General features: G+C 44.6%; 1 protein-coding gene across 1 annotated transcript in view; it reads left to right on the top strand.

Moving 5' to 3' along the window:
- Nucleotides 1–4,038: 4,038 nt before the first annotated feature.
- The window catches only part of BMP6 (bone morphogenetic protein 6), a gene marked incomplete at both ends in the record, with an annotated part of 86,186 nt that continues 70,880 nt past the window's right edge, over nucleotides 4,039–19,344 (top strand). The window contains one exon of the mRNA XM_083880627.1: nucleotides 4,039–4,444. Within this exon, the coding sequence (XP_083736753.1) occupies nucleotides 4,039–4,444 (406 nt within the window). The remainder of the gene's footprint in view (nucleotides 4,445–19,344) is intronic.

The raw sequence follows: 19,344 nt of genomic DNA, 5'->3' as shown, positions 1-19,344 counted from the left end.
GAGGAGCCTCGGTTTGTCACAGGCACTTGAGCAGCCAGTGGTTCACCCATATGGAAGGTGTGAATGCAAAGTCGTGTCTTTTCTGTGCTCAGGAGATGGAGAAGGGATCACTAGAATAGAGAGTTCTCCCCTCTATTCAACAGTATGTTATTAGTCATGAAAAAATTTTAATTGAATGTGTATCATTCTGATAGGGCTGTGTAATCCCGGTACCTGGGACAATTGATGAAGACTTTGCATAGGTCTCCTCATGAGTACAGATGAGGTTGTGTATTTTAAGGCATTGTGATGAAAAATCCATTGTTTTGTTTGTTCATTTTGTTGTTTGGTTCTTTTCATTCTGGAGGTTTCTCTTTACCCTTTCAGTGCTTCACATGCCTTGAACTGCTCCTCACAACTTTTGCATAAAACAACGAGGAAACTTGATTTGCTTAAATAAGAGCAAGGAATGATTTGATAAAAGTAGACAACTGAAAATCCAGTAAATCCTCTCTGACTTTAAACTGGTAGCCCAGCTTTTAATTGCATACAATCTAAACACTGGCACTACCAGAAGAAATTAACTGCTGTAGTTAATCCTTGCTGGCACCATGCCACACTTTGGAATGGGTATTCTGCGGGGTACAGGCTCTGTTCATGGTCATGTATAAAAGACTTTCTTCATGAAGCACTGAGCAGGTGTGGGATCGAATATAGACTAAAGTTTGGCTAAAGGACAGAAAATTACATCAGGATTGGTCTGGGGGAGGGAGGGAGGAGACCTCTTTGCATTATATAGAGGAGGGATTGCTTATTTTTGGTTTGGGGTTCTTGGTTTCTTTTGTTGGTTTATTTTATTTTGGTTTGATTTTGGTGTTTGTTTGTTTGAAAGACAAAGAAAAAAAACTTTTATTGCTAACTCGCTAACGAGGGATTCTTCGAGGAACAGACCCGACTTTCTCCATTTTGCCACCAGATGTCCATCATGAGCAGGGAAAGCCGGTGACTTGCACCATACCCCAAACTTTGGATTCGCAGCATTTTTGAAGCTCTGACAGCGAAAACTCGAGTGAAATTACGTGTTACCATAGAGTTTCGTACAGCAGGTATGCTGCGAAGGCTTCTTGGCAGAGAAAAATCAAAAATCCTGCCGGTAGCTCTAAAATATGTGTTTAACTCTTAAAACGTGTGTGTCTCAGCCTCCAGCAGTTGTAGAATACAGAGCTTTGCATTCCTGCAGAGAATTAGATACGCAGCTCTCATCCAAAGTTCTAAAATCCTTTTGGGAAACTTGCTCTTTTAGATGGCAGGAATATCTGAAAGCAGTCACTGCATGTGACCTCTGGAAGGAGACTTAGTCCTTTTCAGCCTCATCGAGTTGCTGGGGGATGCTGTAACTTTCAGCATTGACTGAGCCTGCAGTAAAGCATTCACAGCCACAAGCAAGAGGCATTTCCAGGCGTAAGTAACGTACAGCTCTGGAAAGTGCTTCTGGAAAAAAAGTGGAACACTTAAATTTAACAAGGTGCAATGACTTCTTAAGGAGGGCATTAGCTTCCCACTTACATGAGGGAATTTACCACCAGATAAGGTAACTTAAGAGGGAAGTACTGGAAAGTTTGCTGTGTGTCCCTGTCCTCAGACTTTAAAATCAGATGCCCGAATGCTTCCAACAGTTATAACAGCTGCTGTTTTTGCAGTAACCCCTATTTCAAATTAAAACGTAAAGGTGATACACGTCTGAGAATCAGAGGAGCAGAAACACCCAAGAGCTGCTCCAGAGTTTGATACTCTTTGTTGCTAAAGGTGCACCCTCTCTTCCTGTCTTCGAGAGAAGCAGGGGACACTTCGGATGGAAGGGTTCAATTCTTCAGCAATAACCGTGTAATGGGACACTTCCCTCTCTCATTATCAAAACAGGAAGCCGAGGCTACAAAGCTTTTCTGGACACAGCGATAGGAGCTACACCCAAACGAGCTCAGAGAGCGGGAAGTGAATGCCTGTGGGAAGTGGCTGCTCTCCTCCCCCGCCACCTGCGGGACAAGTACCCGCCTAGGAAACGTCCCTCCCTCACCTAAGGGCTCCTGCACTTCCTCCCAACCTCCAGACGCCCTTCCTAAAGGGCTGCAAAATGTCCTGCATCCCTCTCAGCTCACCAAGGGGACAGCCTGTGCACCGGGCTCTGCTCCTGGGAACCTGGGTTTTCCCAGCAGGATCCCACACTGCCTTACAGAAGGAAAGGTGTATTGCTCACCTCCTCTCTGGGGGTGAGCCCTGACCTCCTCATCTAATAAAAGCCGCCCCACTGCTCTATTTTGAGAAAAATGAATAAATGAACCAGCAGTACAAAAATTTCCCTGGACATTGCCTTCTTGAATCCTTCCTGAAAAAAACACAGACCTCTTTCATGAAGGAAGTGGGGTCCCCTACAGCAAAAGGAGCATGTTGGCTCTGTGCTGTCACATGCATCTCCATTTTCAAATTTTGAGTGTCTTCACAATCTGGAAAAAAAAATAAAAAAAAAAAAGAGAGAGAGACAGTTGCAAAAGCAACTTGCATATTCTTCCCTCCCACCCCCATGACTGCTATGCTCAAATCTCCTTATAGATGCCCCTTTTCCTATTAAAACAGGTTTTAAAATATCCAGCATTATAGTGTTCCTTAAGTGGTGCAGTTCAAGCACAGATCTGTAACCTTGCTTTCAGAGACCTGAGGGCTCAGTGTAACCTCCACTTCTGAAAATACCGTATTTTGTCCTGAATATTCTCAGCTGTGTCTCTGGAAAACTGAATATGAGCTTATTGCCAGATTCTGATTCTAATAAAGTTAATGGAAATTTTGCCAGTGACTTCAAATGGTCCAGATATCATTCTCGGGCCAACTCCTATGAAATTATCTCAGTTCAAACCTAGAGCAATTGCACTGACTTCAGTGAGACTAGACTGGCTTTACTCATCCAGTCCGAGGAAGATCCATGAAGTCAGAGTTCAGGGTATGGAAGAGCTGCCTCTCACTCAACCAAACTGCTGTTATTGGAGTGTTGGATGGTGTCTGGGTTCGGTTTCACTCCTTGATGAAAGTGATGAAATCAGAGCTGCAGCATTACTGCAGGCAGGGTTATGGTCTTTTCTGGCAGTATAGCCTGCTCCACATGTTGCAGACGGGCACTCCACGGACCAGGGCTGGCAGGGGGGTACCCGGGTCCGCCCAGCCATGTACCACAGCTCCCAGTTCTGTTCCGCAAGGCACTCCAGAAACAAAAACTGCGCGGTGCGCCGTAACCTGCTAAACCGAACCGCAACGCTTATTCCGATTTAGAAAACTCCACCTATTTTCAGGACAAATAGCCAACACCCGCTGGGGGCAGGAGGGGTGGCCGAAACCCTTCCTTTAACAAGAAACAAGCGGGCAGAGTGGGGCGGCAGAGGCGGCCGGAGCCGCAGCTCGGCGGAGCGCCGCTCCAGCGCAGCGAGCCCGAGACACCCGACGGGGCCGGCGCTTCTCAACCTGCTGGGCCCCGCCCGTCCGCCCCGCGGGGCCGCGCTACCTGCGCCGCTCCCCGCCCCGGAGGAGCGTCCCCCCGCCCCGCCGAGAGGCGGGCGCGCCGCTGATTTGCCTTCGCTGTCGGCAGCCGCGCTCCGGCCAGCCCGCGGGGACCGGGGCTGCCGCCGCAGGAGCCGCTCGCTCGCTCTCTCACTCGCCGGCGGCGAGAAAAGTTTTCGGCTCTTCACCCTGCTCCTTCTCCCCCCGTACGCAGCCCCCGCGGCCCGGCGCGGCTCCCCCGGGCAGGGGCATGGCGCGCTGAGCGGCCGGAGCGGGCCGGGGGCGGCCCCATCGCACCTGAGCGCCGCCGGCGGGCGCGGGGGGCTCCGGGGCGCGGTGCCCCGCGGGCGGCCATGGGCGGGGGCCGGCGCTGAGCCCCCCCGGCCTGGCCGCCCCCCGCCGGCCCGGGCCGATCCCGCCGCGGGGGGGCAGCGCTGGAGGGCGGCGGGCGGCCCCCGGGGACAGCGGGGACAGCGGGGAGCGGGGACGCGGCCCGCCCGCGCCCGGCCGAGCGCCATGCCGCGCCGGCTGGCCTGGCTGTGCTGCTGCTGGGCGCTGCTGAGCGGCGCCTGCCGCCCCGCCGAGCCCGCGCTGCCCGCCCAGGGCGGGGAGCCGCCGCCCGCCGCCGCCTCGGGCTTCCTCTACCGGCGGCTGAAGTCGCACGAGAAGCGGGAGATGCAGCGGGAGATCCTCTCGGTGCTGGGACTGCCCCACCGCCCCCGGCCGCTGCCGCGGGAGCCGCCGGCCCCGCCGCCGGGACGGCTGACGGCGGCGCCGCGCTTCATGCTGGACCTCTACCACTCCCTGGCCGAGGGCGCGGAGGGCGGGGGCCGCCCGCAGACCCCTGCCCCGCCGCTGCCCAGCCCGCAGGACAGCGCCTTCCTCAACGACGCCGACATGGTCATGAGCTTCGTCAACCTGGGTGAGCGAGGGAAGGAGGGAGGGAGAGAGTCCCGGGCTGCGCGGAGTCCACCAGCCGCTCCACCCGCCCGCCCGACCCGCGGACACCCCGGGAGGGGATTCCCAAGCCCCACCTTGGGCTGCGCGGGATTCGGGCCGGAGGGCAGCTCGCTTCGGGGAAGGGCAAAACCTCGTGCAAGCAGTGAAAAAGTATATGTCCCAGTATGCAAAACCTTGAGGGGGGGAGTGAGAAGAAGGAAGAAAAAAAGAGATTAGTTATTATCTTTAGTAGTCCTTATTCCGATGGTAGTGGTCAGAGCCTGTAGTTCAGAGTTAAACACACCCTCCTCTGCTTCTTGGGCAGCAGAGCTGGGGTGATGCCAGAGTGCAGGTTGCATTAACTCTATGCAAGGTCCAGCAGCGCAGAGATGCCTTTCTGGCTTGAACGAAGTACAGCCAGCGTGCTACTTCACAGTGTCCTCATCTTCTCCTTTTAAATTTTTTTAAAAATGATTATTATTTTAAGGGATCAGAGCTAGTGTGGTGGCGAATATGTGACTCCGTGTAGGTTATTTCGGTGAGTGAGCATGGGAACATGATAAAAATCTGTATCATGTGGAAATCTTGTATTAAGTTCTGTTAGACGTGAACCTGCTCTTCAGACAAATCATTCTGTCAGCGATGTGAAGGGCTCTGAGGCGGGCACTGCAGTGGGAAAGTCATTAAACTTTTTTACTTAAAGGAGCTCTTGGTACTATGCGATTGTAAGGAAACAGTGTAATTAGATTCTGCCTAATGTGGATAATGAAAATATTTCAGTTGGCAAATTACAGTTCCTTTTTTTAGGGAATTCCTGTGAAGCTCAAGTGTCTTAACCGGTCAGCTGAAAACTTTGCCTTTTTACTTGTGCTGCCAGAGCTGTGTGCCAGAACAACAACAGCTTGTCTTGTTTTAAAACAAAAGAAAAACAAAAAGCCAAGTTAAATTTGTTGTGTGTTTACTCATTTGGAGCAGGGATATGGTACTGCAGCAGGAAATTTCTCGGCACTCCCAGTGCTGGTACAGGTGTTCAATAGCTTTGTACCATGCTGTGTGCATCTAGAACAAGAGCTGATTAATTTTTGTACCTGATGGAAATTACGTAGTAGCTCAGAAGAGTTGCAAATAGTTGTTGAAGGATTTGTCTACAATGAAGTTGAGGTGACCACAACTTGTTTGGGTACAGCTGGGCTGCCTTACATTCTCTTACATTCTCCTGCTCAGACATTCCAGGAGTGTGAAGCCCTGTTGCCTCCTTGTACCAGCTGTGTACCTGTCAGGGTCTCAGTTGCCTTGTTTAAAGTCAGCTCGGGGATGTTTAGGTGGTGCTGCCATCTCAGAGCTCAGATGCATTTGATTGAGACATCGTGAAATTTTCCATCAATGAAGCCAGCGTGGTCTGTTTCTCAGCTCAGAAGCTGAGATCTGGGAAATACTGTACCAATTTCAAGTCCAAAAGGGCGCCTGCCTCTGTTTTTCTTCCCTCCCAGCCTCCCAAAACCTCTCTGTCCTTTGAATTCCCAGAGCTGCTGCTTCTGTCTCTGTTCTTTACCTTGGGGACTTTCAGGACCTCTACTCGGAGCAGTAAATTTAAGAAGTGTGGTGCTGGTTGTAGCTGTCTGTTAACAACCCCCATGGCACATTTTACTTGAGGGATGTGAAACAAGGTGCCTGCAAGGGGCTAGGCAGCTCCCAAAAGAGCTGATTTCAGGGATAAATGACAGCATGTGGTGTTTTAAAAGGTAATTAGCTGTTTATAAAGCACCAGGAGAATATTATTAGATGGTCGACCTGAAAGTATGTGTTTCTTTTGAAAATGACCCCTTCCACTCATATGATTCAAATCAGTTCTGATAATTTGAATCTAGAACTTATGTAACAATGAGGAAAGTTATTCATGTAATGTAATAAGATAGTGCAATTGAAATGCTAGTTATGCATCTCAGGAAGCATGAATCAGCTGTAGAAATTTCTCATCAACTTCCAAATCTCGAGTCATAAACTATAATGTCATTTAATGTGATTGTTTGTTACCAGAGTGTTGACAAATCGATGGGCTGGGACTGAACAGCTGTTTGGCTGTTTTCTGTGGCTTCTCTGACATACCAGGGATATTTTTTTTTTTTTTTTTTTTTTTTTTTTTTTTTTTTTTTTTGTCTTTCACCTGTTTATTGACATTTACTTTTCCATTTAATGGTAATTCAGGTCTAGAGGAAAACTAGAGGAAGCCTAAGGTTATATTCCAATATAGAAACCAAAGGTTTGATGTGAGAAAGCCAGCTTGTGATCTGTCAAAGTAGCTTATTAGATGAAGTCAGAAATGCAGCAAAAGATGGTGGGATCACAGCAGAAAGGGAAGAACTCTTGATTTCAAACATACTGACTATTCCAATGAAGTACGTGTCAAACAACCCTGAAAACTCACAGCTGGAGTCTACTTATAAGTGGACACTGCCAGAATTATTTTAGTTGGGGCTTTCTGCATGTGTCCATACATACAGTTACTTCTGTTCAGTTAAAACTGACTTATGAAGAACTTTGTGTTCAACCTTAAAGGCTTCCCCTTCCATTATTGTAGGGGCAACTGCCAAAGAGATGTGAGGAATCCTTGCTCTTCTCTCAGGGTGAGGAGTGGATGGTATCACCTGGGGATGCAGGTGCATGTAGTTGTGTGGGTGTCGAGTCAGTGTGAGTGACCTGCCTTCAGGTGCTGATGCTGCTTCTGCTGCAGCTCAGAACTAGACAAAAGTTTGATGCATCTCATTGTGCTGGAAAGCCATTAGCTAGGTCAGCTGTGCAGAGAAGTCTGACTTTGTCATTAAACTTTGCAGGTGTTGATGTTCTTATAAAAGTGCATTTAATTTTCCCAGCCTTGTAGCCCAAAAAGAGTCACTAGCTTGTAGTCAGTGCTGGTTTTGAACATGCAGAGCTTCAAGCCCTTTCTGACCAACGTACATTCTTCAGTCGAGGGATACAGCAGATGTGTTTCTGTCTGGGGAAGGCTATGTTTCCATATGTGCTCAGGGTATGAGTCCTCTTTGCAGAGGTCTTGCAAAGCTGGAGGACTTTGGTGAGGTCTCGGGTTATTCAAGCAGTGCAGGCTTGTCCCAGTCTCAAAGGTGATGGTGTTCTTGGACATGATTTCTATTTTGTTTTGGGGTTTTTTAAAAAATTAAAAAGGAGGTACTTCAGACACAGAGACTGCGGTATTACAGGGAGGACAAGAAATATCAGTCTTTGAAATGGGGAGTCTGGGATTTATCTTGCCTGCCTGGTGATGTCTGTATCATAGTATGCATAGGATTGCAAGGTGTGGGCAATGATTCCCAGAAGGGCTGATTATAGGGGAACTTGGTGTGATCGGGGTTTCCAGGAGATGCTTAGCACTTAGTTTTATAAAGCACTTGGAGAGCAGTATCAGAGAGGAGAAATAATTTTTTGTTCTCATTACAAGCAAAATCACCTGAGATATAAACCAGATCAGATAATTTAGATAATAAATTTAATCGATTGTGTTAAATACCAAAAAATAATTTGACAGAAAACATAACCTGTCCTTGGTAAATATGGTCCCTTTTTTGGGAAGATGATCGTAGAAGTGTCTATTTTGGGTGTTTCCATTAGGATGAGGCATCCAACAAGTGCCTGTTTCTTTTCATTTCCCACATAGGAAGTCTGGATAGCTAGCACAGATGGAAACATCTGCATGGATTCACTGACGAAACAGGGTACCACACTTCTGTGCTGTGGAAATGTCTGTACAGCAGGGCTGTGGGGCTGGGGAGTGCATTGTGGGCCAGCAGGCATCTTTGTGAAACTGTTCAGCCCTTCTTGTAGGAACAGCCTTGATATAGATGTGTGCTACTGTGTCTTGACACGGTACTGTTGGGAGAATAACATCTATTAATATTTCCTATCTGGGAAAAGTACCTTCCTCATGGCACGAGATAAGGTTATCTCCTCTTGGCAGAACAGCCCGGGGTTGGTATGGAGATCCCTCTTGAGGCAGTGATGCTGGATTGACAGCTTGACCCTGATGTTCTCAGGCACATCAGTGCTGATGTGAAGGGGACCTGCACTCCATCCCCTGTTTCACCAGCTGGTGTCTTCAGAGTAGTGCATGCTGTGTGAAGCAGCAGAAAACAAGACTCTCAAAGACTTTGCTGCTTTACCTGCATCCAGAATTATTTGTGTATCATGAAAGGTGCTGTGAAGTAATCCTGTGTCAGAACAAGGTCTTCACCCATGTCTTTCTATCCTGGCATCCACACTGAGAGCAGAAGCAGCTGTACACTTCCTACAGTCAAACCCAAGGAATTCAGTGGCAGTCTGAGTTTCTGCTGTGACCCAAATCTGGGGCTGTTGATAGCTGTGCAGGACAAGTCTGAACCCATCAAACCCACCAGAGATAAGGATCATAAAAGGTGTGCTTTGGGGTGTGGTACCTGGTTATTCAGCATTGTGACTTTTTGTATCAATGAAAATATTAACTGATACAAATGTTAGTATCTAACAGCACTGATTCACTGTATCTCTACTTTTAGAGAGAGGGTTTTCCCTTTTATCATAAGACCCACAGGTCCCTTGGGAGGGCTTCGTGCAAAAGGTTGAGGAGAAGCTCACCTTTGGCTAGGTAGTCCTGCAGTCATCAGCCCTGAAGCTTCAACACTATTTGAATTGAGGTTGTGGTGAAAACCTCTTCTATTTTTGAATCGTCAAACTCCAGGCAATCCCCATCCTCCCTGTAAGACTTCAAGTGTCTGCTGGGGCAAGGATGCTCTCTTTAGGTGCAAGGAAGTTGCTTGGAGGTAAATATAAGACTTCTTGTACAAATTCTCTCTCTCTCTCCCCTTGCCCATAAAGCAGCACATTATGGATGTGATGTCTTACAAACAGGCTTTTCCTCTTTTTGGCAGCAGTTAGCTACCAGATTTCCTTCTAGGAATGATCTTGCACAAATCCATAGCACCTTAGGTGCAAGCAATATGCCTTTGTTCTGCACAGCTTTTCACAGGAGGGGAGCAGTGCTCCAACATCCTTACATGTGTTTCTAAAGCAGGTGATTTTTTTCATCTGAAGGATTTGATCAGCCCACCTGCCTTTTTCCCAGTACTGTGCTTGCTGTTGGGAGATACAAAATTAGGCAACCAAGATGTATCAGGGATGTTGTGTGATTGTATTGATGGGACCATACTATTCATACTGTCATCCCATCTGTTTATACTCTTGGCCACGTGTTGTAAAGGTCAAGACATCTACTCAGAGGGAATAACTGGAGTGTGTGATGCTGCAGATCTGGCTGTGCTGCCAGCTGGCTATGTACAGCCTCGTTTGCTCGGCATGTGAGCAGTGTCCTCCACGTGTGTCCAGAGCAGGCCAATATTAGAAATCATGAAGCTGATGATGGGAATGAGTTTACTGACTTCTGCCAAGCCTTGTATAGTGGGCTTTGATGCCAAGACAGATTCCCAAGTGCCAAAGAGCAACCTTATATTTGCTTTTCAACCAATGCAGCTTGAGATCCTCATTTACGTAATCTCCTTGAAGTAGCTGCCTGCTAGTGTGAAGTTGGTTGAAAATGTGATTAAAGAAAGGGCAAATGGTCTTTTAGAAGTCCTCAGCTCCTCTGGACTTGGAGTTTGAGGGATGGTAGTCATCCTCCTGCCTTTGGCTAGGAGCCCTGGAAGATGCGTGGCTCCTGGAAATGCTGCTCTTCAAAACCTGTACTGTTGAAATTAGTGGATGGTGATGTTCATGTAAGCAATTTATCCAAGTCTGACTGTCATCTGGACTAAGCTACTGGAACCAGACAGTGTGACATTAGTAGGATTATTGTCTGTCTTGTGAAAGCTTTTCAGAGCTTGAAAATTTACAGTCTTAGACTTCAACATTTCACACAATTTTTTCTTCCAACAACAACAGCAATAACAACAACAATTTATTGTAATTGTAAAAAGCTAGTGTTGCCAAACCAGTCTTGATTTACTTTAAGCCAATTTTTTTTAATCTGTAAATAAATGAAAAGTTGCATTTTGAATTAGAAACACAGGTGTGGAGCTGTGGTTTTTTTTTTAAGTTTTTTGTAAAAATAAAAGCAGAACTTCCTAGTTTTTTCCCTCAGAAAAAATTTGAAGCTAAATCACTTCTTATAAAAAGGTCTTCTTTTGGCAATTTTCTTCCAGCTCAATGTGGCTTTAGCAGAAAATCACTTGGGCAGCTGTCATGGAAGTCTTGTGCTGAGCTCCTGCTGGGACTGCTTGCTGCAGGCTTGTACCTCTGCCAGGGAGCTGTGGGTCCTTGCTGGGTCTAGCCCGGTGCATTGCAGTGGTTACACTCTCTCTTATAGTTTATATTTAAAACTTCTGAGCGGTGTTTGTGATTTCAGAGGAAGGAAGGTGCTGTTTAGACTTTCCATGCCATGGAGTCACAATTCTTTTTAGGTCGTCTTGCCTCATTGCTGACTTGTAGGGAGTTAGAGGAAGGTATGATTTACTTGGGACGTAAACAGTCCCATTGTGTGTTTCTACTTGCATCCCAGCAGATGCACAGCTATGCTGTAAAGTACAGCCCACCTACTGATCATTTAACATTGCCGTTTGACCATTTATACAGCAGTGTGAAGCAAAGAACAAGCACTATTACCCAAATGGAAAAATGGCTCATGGGTGAGAGATTCCCATTTGTTACAGCATGTATCAGACCTTAGAGCCTGGGAAATGGAGGTTAAGGACTGGAAAGCTGTCTTCTGCCCACCTGATGCTTGGAGCCTGGTGTTGGGTCACACCTAGATTCCCTGCTCAATGGAGCAACAGTTTTAAACTCAAAGATGGTAGGTTTAGGTTGGCTATAAGGCAGAATTTTTTCAAAGAGAAATAGTGAGACACTGAAACAGGTTCCCCCAGAGGAGCTGTAGATGCCCCATCCTTGTAGCTGTTCAACATCAGGTTGGATGGGGCTTTGAGCAATCTGTTTTACTGAACTATGTTCCTGCACATGGCAGGGGTTGATCTGGATGACTTTTGAAGATCCAGTCCAGTCCAAACTTCCTGGAATTCTAAGTGGGAGTTGAGAGGGCACTCAGGACTGGGCTTCTGTAGTCATGATATGCTGAAGGTGAGGAGACATGCCTGAAAAACATTCAGTGTGTTGTTTCTTTCCACCTTTTTTCAGTCATGGCTGGCAGAGGATGAGGAGTGGTGCCTTCTGCAGAGCTGCAGCACTTGCAGCAGTGGTGGCTGACAGCAGCACCTAGTGACCTGGTGCTTTGCACCCAGAGCAGGCTCCCACACAGGGGCTTTGGGAAGGGCATGGGGCTGCAGGGCTGTTGCAGGAGAAAAAACCTAATTAAAGAAGCTGAGTCCCTGTGGGATTGCAGGGGTGTTTAATACCTTGTAATGGACTTTGATTCTTAAAATCTGCTGCGGATTGGAGTTGGCATTTCCTGAACTTTCAGTTACTTAAGAAACAGTCTTGTAGTGTTGGGTAGAGTTTTGGAATGGATTTTTTTGTTTGTTTGGGTTTTGGGTTGGTTGGGGTTTTTTGGTGATGTAATGAGATTTTTTTTTGTTTTGTTTTGTTGTTAAGGGTACAAAGATTTTGACAGCGCTGCTTTCAGCTCTTTTTATTTTACGTAGCAGTGTTCATCATAGCACAATGACAGAATTGAATCAGTGGTAGCAACAGTGGGAACTTTTGGCAAAAAAGGATAATGTAGACAGAGCCGAAGTGTTCTGCTAACTAAAACAGTAGCTGTATTTTTCAGAGAGCTAGACATGACTGTTTTGATCCAATGTGGTGTTAATCACAAGAATACATAACTGCTTTCCTGTGAACTTTCCCCTTAAAAATATCCAATGATATCACCTGATGTTTTGCACGAATGCTCAGTATAACCAGAATTTAGAACAGCTGGCTCCATATAAACTTGGAACATTCATAGGTCAAACATTAGTGTATAAATAAAAACATTTTGAAAATGAAAACAGAAGCACAGTATTGAAAATATACTGAATGTGCAGATGTACTTCACAGCTTGAATAGCTTTACAAATTAACCAAGACAGTGTTAACACTTGTTCTGAAGAGTCAAATTTCCTGATAGTAAATGAGAGAGTGTTTTCAAACAGTATTCCAAAGATGTGTTATTTCATATATGTTAAAGATTGTTTACAGTGTGAGAAATGTATGAATTCGCTATTCGGAGCACTCTTTTAACGAATATATATTTGTTCAACCCTAAACCTTGTCAAACAGAGATCTACAGCTTATTTTATCAAGTGCAGGCTGTAAAATGTGCCATGTTTAAAGCATGCAAAGGGATGTTTATGTTGAAGTGTACTGCTGCAGCTTTCTTATCTTGTCGCTCACCGCATCGTGTTCGTGTGGCGTGTATGGTCAAGGTATTAGACACTCTGTTTGTACAAGGGCTAAAGGGTGACATAATGTCTATTGAAGCACAAGTGTTAAGCTCCACACCAGGCAACAAAGAGCACTTAAAAATGAGAACTGATTAGAGGTCATGAACGGGGCCTGAAAGTCACACATGTATGTTGGAGGGAGGAAAGGGTCGGCAGCTATGGTGTGAAACAGATGTGCCTTCTTGCATCCTTGTCTCCCCTGGGCTTTCCAGACCACTTGAGAGAGAAATCTGGAAGAGTAAAGCTCTTCGCAGTCAATTCCAGTCTTTTTACAAGGAATAAAATTATCCAAATAAGTTGGAAAATAAGATTCAACTGTAACTAATGCATACAAGATGCAAAAGACTTGTCTGCCTCTGCCTTTATAAACTCTGTAATAATACAAAGTTGTTTGAACATTAACGGTTGCTGCAGCCTAACTTCCATATTTTTCAAACTGCTTTAAAGTATCTAGATAAAGGTTCTTTATCAGGGATTAATGAAGTGGTCAGAGCTTTAACTCCTCATGGCACAGAGGTGCAATCTCCCTCTCCCCAAATTCAGATGAACAGAGGCAGCAGTTTTTAATCACCAGATGCTCTGCAGGAAAAAAAGGAGTAGGCATTTCCTATATCACTTACCATGGGCTTCCCATTCACATTTCTGCAGTACTTTTGGCCACACTGGTGCTGTGGTGCAGGAAGAAGTTTTACACACTTTTAGTGTACCCAAATCTTCATAATGATGCCAAGCCTGGTTCTTCAAAACATTTGTGTGCAAGCAGGGAGAGGCTTCTGTGCAAGTCTTGACATGTGTGCACAATTTTGATGCAAAATAGTAGGAGGATAGTTTTAAAACTTAAGCCTGGTTTGAAATTCATGTTTTAATATCTACACAAAGATTTGATCCACAAGTGCAGAATCCAGGTGCTCGATTTAAATGATGAAGCTTGGCAAAGAAACCCTTCGTTTTAGAAAAGCAGCAGCCTCTCTTGCCCACAAACCTTCATCTTGAGACAGCATTTCAAGCATGCAGACCTTTTTGCTTAATTATTGTAACATCAAACATCCTTGACATGAAAGGGACCAAGCAGTGGCTATGCAAGATAATGACTTGTTTATAAAAATAATTTAAACAGCATATGAAAAGGATAAACATGCGTGTTCTGCCAAAATTCACTGTATGTTCTGCAGGCTTTGGTGATTGTGAATCTCTTGGCTTGCTCTTTCAGTTTTTTAATTTTTTTTTAAACCCACAAAGAAAAAAGGCAGAGGGGGAAGGGAGTGAAGAGAAATGAAGGGAGACTTAGGAAAAAAAAAGACAGTTCTCATATTTAAGGAAGTTCCAACTTATTATGCTATGGAAGATAGCTGGAGAGAAAATACATTTGTTTAAAGTACTACAATAGATTTTCTCTTTGCGATGTCTGTGTCTTGTCTCTTGCATGTGATAGTTTTTACACTTTAATGATTGTAGCAGCTGTGCTGTCCAAAAATGTTCCATTCTGCAGGATATGTAGTGCTCATTACTTGCTAGACAATATCAAGATACTACTCTGTCTCTTATTCAGAACCTCAAAACACTTCATAAGCATTGAAGTCTCACAGTGTGCTCTGACAAATGTAAATCACTCTTATGCTTATTTTCCAAATAACTAAGCTGAGTCTCAGAGGTTATGACTGGACCAGGGCTGTGATGAGGTCCCTGAAATACTTGCTTCTGGTTCTGCAATCTCACCATGAGCCTATGCGCTGTTTTACTGACCAGGCCAGTACTCCAGTGGCTCATGGAGCCAGTGAAACAAGAGGGTCTTATTTGGTGAACCCTGTCTTTTTTTCCGGTGGCATCGTGAATCAGCTGGAGCCTACAGGTTCTCACTTGGCTTAGGCTTTAGTTCTTTCTGCTTGTGAACCTTGCTCATCAGTGTTGCACAGTCTATGCCTTCTGTAGCTGTGCTCCATTAGGGACATGGCTCTTCACACATGCTTGCCAACAGCTGAACATAGGAAAGATGAAAGAGGTCACAGGCTAGCACGTTTCACTTGAAACTATTGGAGAGCCTAATAAAGGTTTGGTTGACTTTTGGTAATGCCTTCCCTGCTATGCTGCAGAGAAGCTAATAGTAGATGTTCTTCCGAGTTAGCTGACAGTTCTGTTGAGAAACTCCCCATAAAAATGCAGTGTAGCAGCAGAAGTTGGTATAATGACTCCTTTATGTTTCAGAAGCTATTGGGATTGGGTCTGCCTGATACTTTTGCTATCTCTAGTCTCAGTAAAAACAGTTTTATGGGGTCCCAAAACAGTCTGTTGCTTCTGGCAGCCAGAGAGCTGGCAGCTCCGATGCACTGAGGCTTGAAGAGATAGTTCATTAATTCATGGCACTTTCCAGAATAAACATGGCAAACCTCCTCTGAAATAACAGACGGTAAATCCTCCTTGTCACTCAAGACTGCACATTTGTCTTCAGAAGGGGGCCATGAAAGAAGCTGTCCATCTCCTAATGAATGAAAAAATAGAAGAAGAATGATGCATTGTGTTGTACTTGACAGGGTGAAGCTTCGGAGTGGAATAACAACAAACCTTTCCTCCCATCTTAGCCTTGTTAATTGTGGACTGAAACCAAGCAATGCCCACTGGGCAGGCTATCAGATGGCATAAACTATCATAGCTCTTTGCCAGAGATCCCTGGTGGGAATGACAGCACTTTTTGCTCCTTCTTTGACTCTTTTTGGGAAGGTAGGTGTCAACATCTCTCAGCTTCAGGTCCTCAGGGATGGGACCTCTGGTCTCTCTGTGCTGGGAGATTTGTGAAGGTCGCTGCAAGCTGGGGTTGCTCGGAGCGCACAGATGTTTTGTGCAGCTTGTTATTTTCTATGTTGGAGGTTATGAGTCAGATTACTGTTACCAAAATGTTTATGTGAAATCATTTCTGAGTCATATATTTGCATCATATACAACCTGTCTGACAATCAAAACATTCAGCGCTCGGCTAATGATTATACTAAGTTTTCCAACACTCTGCTCCAACATAACATAATTACATGGCAGAGTGCAATATATTATTTTGACAGGGTTCTTCATGCATCTTACTATGTCAGAATATCATCATTGCCATTATTTTAAATTATCAGATTTTGTTGCATGAAACAAAGCTAAAAATAGTGAGAGGCAGTTCCTCAGAAACAAAATGCCCTGCAAATGTTCCTGGCCTTTTTCAGTCCCCCAGAAAACGTATTTCAAGAAGTTGCATAATACTTTTAAGTTTATTCTGTCCAGAGAGGTGCTTGATCAGGGCTTGTTGGTTTAATTGACAGATTAGCTGTGGATATTTGCCTGAAAAAATCATTTGGTGCCTGTGGAACTGCTTGGTAGTTTCTCTAAAATACACTTTTAAAGATAGAACCAGAGTATTTTTGGCAGAATAAAGTCTTTAAACTACAGCTTAATGTGCTTTGTTTGTCTCTTGTGTGAATTCTAACGTAAATAGGAATTGCTTACAAACATATTCTGAATAATTAGGGCAAGCATTTAAAATTACACTTCAGATGTGTGAGAACTCGGCAGGAGTGTTTGCCACTGGAATTCAGTAACTCCTCTTTAACAGTTTATTCTAGAGCAGGATGGGGAAAACTGAAGCATGCCCCAGTTCTGTGCTAAGGTAATGGTCAAGGAGATAAAAAGTGCATAGGGGCAAAGGGCTACTCTTTTGTTCCTTTTGAAATACATGTCCATGAAAAAGCACATGAATGTTGAAATGGAAAATGATATTAGGGCTGACTTTGGTTCACAGTCTTTTGGAATTGGCTTTGGGAACTCAGTTATACATGTGAAGGGCACAGGCAGGTCCCTTTAAATATAAAATATCATTGCATTTCATTGCTCTTACTGAGCTGGCAGAGTGCAAAGTGCAGGATGGATTATGATGACATTCTTTATGTTCCTAGTGAAAAAAAAAGTATGGACAATTACAGTAGTGGACTTTCCTGGCTAAAAGTGACTGGGCTGTGCTTAGTAATTAGGGAGCCCACATTTGGAGCAATAAAAGCATCCCTGTGTCGTATTAGTGAGCACCATCTTTGCTTATGCGCTCTCCTTGGCCAGCGTCAGTGGCAAATACATAATTGGTCTATGAGGACCAATATATTGTGAAGTGTAGTGGAAAATGCCAAAATAAAATTTCAGTTGGATGGAGTCCATTTGTCCTGTGCTAATTTCTAGCCCTGTAAACAAACACAGCTGCTGAACGTAGAATCAGTGCTCAGAGTGGTTAAAAACAGTGATGCATTGCTAGTGAGATCATAGCAGAAAAAAATATGTAACACATGAGGCTGCAGTAAGGATCAAGACTGTCCTCAGCTCTGAAAAATTGTTTCTGTTTATATATTTTAATCTATTTATGATGCTTATAATCTAAAGATTACTGTTGATTGTTATACCATTCAGCTGGGACAGTCAGCATATTAAGTATTGATGAGCCAGTTTTCATGAACTTCTGCAAAAGAGTGAATTGGTAACAAAAAGCTTGATGAATGTATATGTACGTATTTTATATTTCTCTCTTTATACCAATATATCACCCATTTGGTCATCTGGGCTTTGTTGTTATTTGTTTATAAATATGAAGGGTCCATGCAGGTAGGTTTGCCTGTCACTTCATCTTAATTAAAATGTCTTTTAGAAGTACTGCAATACTGAACAGGGAACGTGAGACTTCAAACATTAGAAATCTCAGGGCCAAGCCTGCTAGGTCATTGGCAAAGTAGCAGCACTTACACTGTAATTTGTCTCATGGCTCAGTTATATGTTTTGACATCCTTGAGCTGACTAATTGCTCTGGGGAAAAAAAAAGAATCTTGGTTACTGTAGTAGAAAAGACTGTTTCCAACCTCTTCTGTCCATCAAATCTGTTATCTAGGGACTGCTGCATGGCCATCCCCAGAGCTAGCAGAGTAACGCACTTTTGAACAGCATCAGTTTTAATGTTTTAGGCATTTAATAGCCATCCTGGGGCTTTGACTTGTGTTAGGTTCTTCAATCCATGCTCTTGTGCAGCACAGGTTGATGCCACCCTCTCCAGAAGCCTCCTGGGGCTGTTGGAATAATTGGGTGTTTGCATTGCTGGGTACTGGACTGGTGCCATCATGGATTTTGTCATGTCTGCAGAACACGACTGGGGTCCATCAGTGGCCTGGGTTCTGGAAACTCTCCTAGCCCCTACCCCAGCTCAACTGCAGGCTGGCATGGAGCATTTAAATCTCAAACTGTCAGTCTGGCACGTTCCATAAACACTAAATTGACTCAGAGTGGCTAGGTCTAGTGCTATAAAACATACCGTTCAGATATTATTGCCAAGGAAAAAAATTACCTGTAAATAGCAGACTTACAGCATAGGGGCTTATTTCTGTGCTTATGCTTTTTACATTTCCATCTTTGCACCAGCTTGGCAAGAAGGTAAATTAAATGTCAAAACCATTTTTATGTAAATATATGCATTATTGAATCTCTTACTCATAAAGCAAATAGTACTTTAAACCCACACAAAACAGTTGAAGCTATATATATATTTTCTCACTACTGAATTTGGCTTTTAATAACTTGGAGTGAACTGTCCAAAATAAAGTTAGGAATCAAGGGCACTTTATTTTCCAGCTAGCAACATATGTATTCTTGGCTTTCCACTATACCAATTTGAGATGGAAGAAAAACTGGATTTGTACTACAGATCCTCTCAGCAATCAAGAAGAGAGAAATATCATAGTTAAATGAACTCATTATTTTAAAATTAATGAAATTTTCTAAAACTGTATGAAGTAGCAAAAAATATGAAGGACTGTTAGGAGGCTGTGGAGGCTTTGATATCAGTGGTTTTCTAATGTGTTTCTCCTGCTGGAAGTGCAGCCTTGTGCCAGAGTCAGAGGCAGTCGTTACCCAGAGAAAAGATTTCACTGCCGCTATTTGAGGAGTAAGGACAGCAAAACTTGCCCTCAGCACGTACAGACAAAACCTCAGCTGAGATTAGGGATTGTGTGCTAAGCCCAGGTCATAGTGGCCTGGAAGGAGATGCTTGCTGTCCTTTGTGGGTTTCATGGCTTGTCTCCATGTCACGGATTTTCTTGCCCTGCTGCCCTCCTGCCTGTGGGAAGTTACTTGAGGTTGGTTGTGGGTCCCAAAGATAAGGTGGGAAAAGTCACATTAGGAAGTCATGCATACAAGAGCTTGTTGCTGAAGAGTGCCTGGCCAGTGCTCTGCCACCGTGTCCTGTGGGATCCACCTTGTTGCTGTCTTATTGCTCCCTGCCACATGCTCAGTGTCAGAGCTGCTGTAGCACAGGTCTCCACTGGTTTTGCCTTGCCTTCTGTGCAAAAGAAGTTCCCTGAGCATGTGGATGTATTCAGGCTAACTGGGATGCAAAGAAGCAAGAGAGAGGAAAAGGAGAATCCTCAGCAGAACTGTGTATGATCTGCCATCTCAGATTTCAATTCAAGCTT

The sequence above is a fragment of the Zosterops lateralis genome (assembly GCF_965231275.1).
Source record: "Zosterops lateralis genome assembly, chromosome: 1".
Lineage (NCBI taxonomy): Eukaryota > Metazoa > Chordata > Aves > Passeriformes > Zosteropidae > Zosterops > Zosterops lateralis.
Note: the sequence above shows the minus strand (reverse complement) of the source record. Positions and strands in the feature narration are given on the sequence as shown.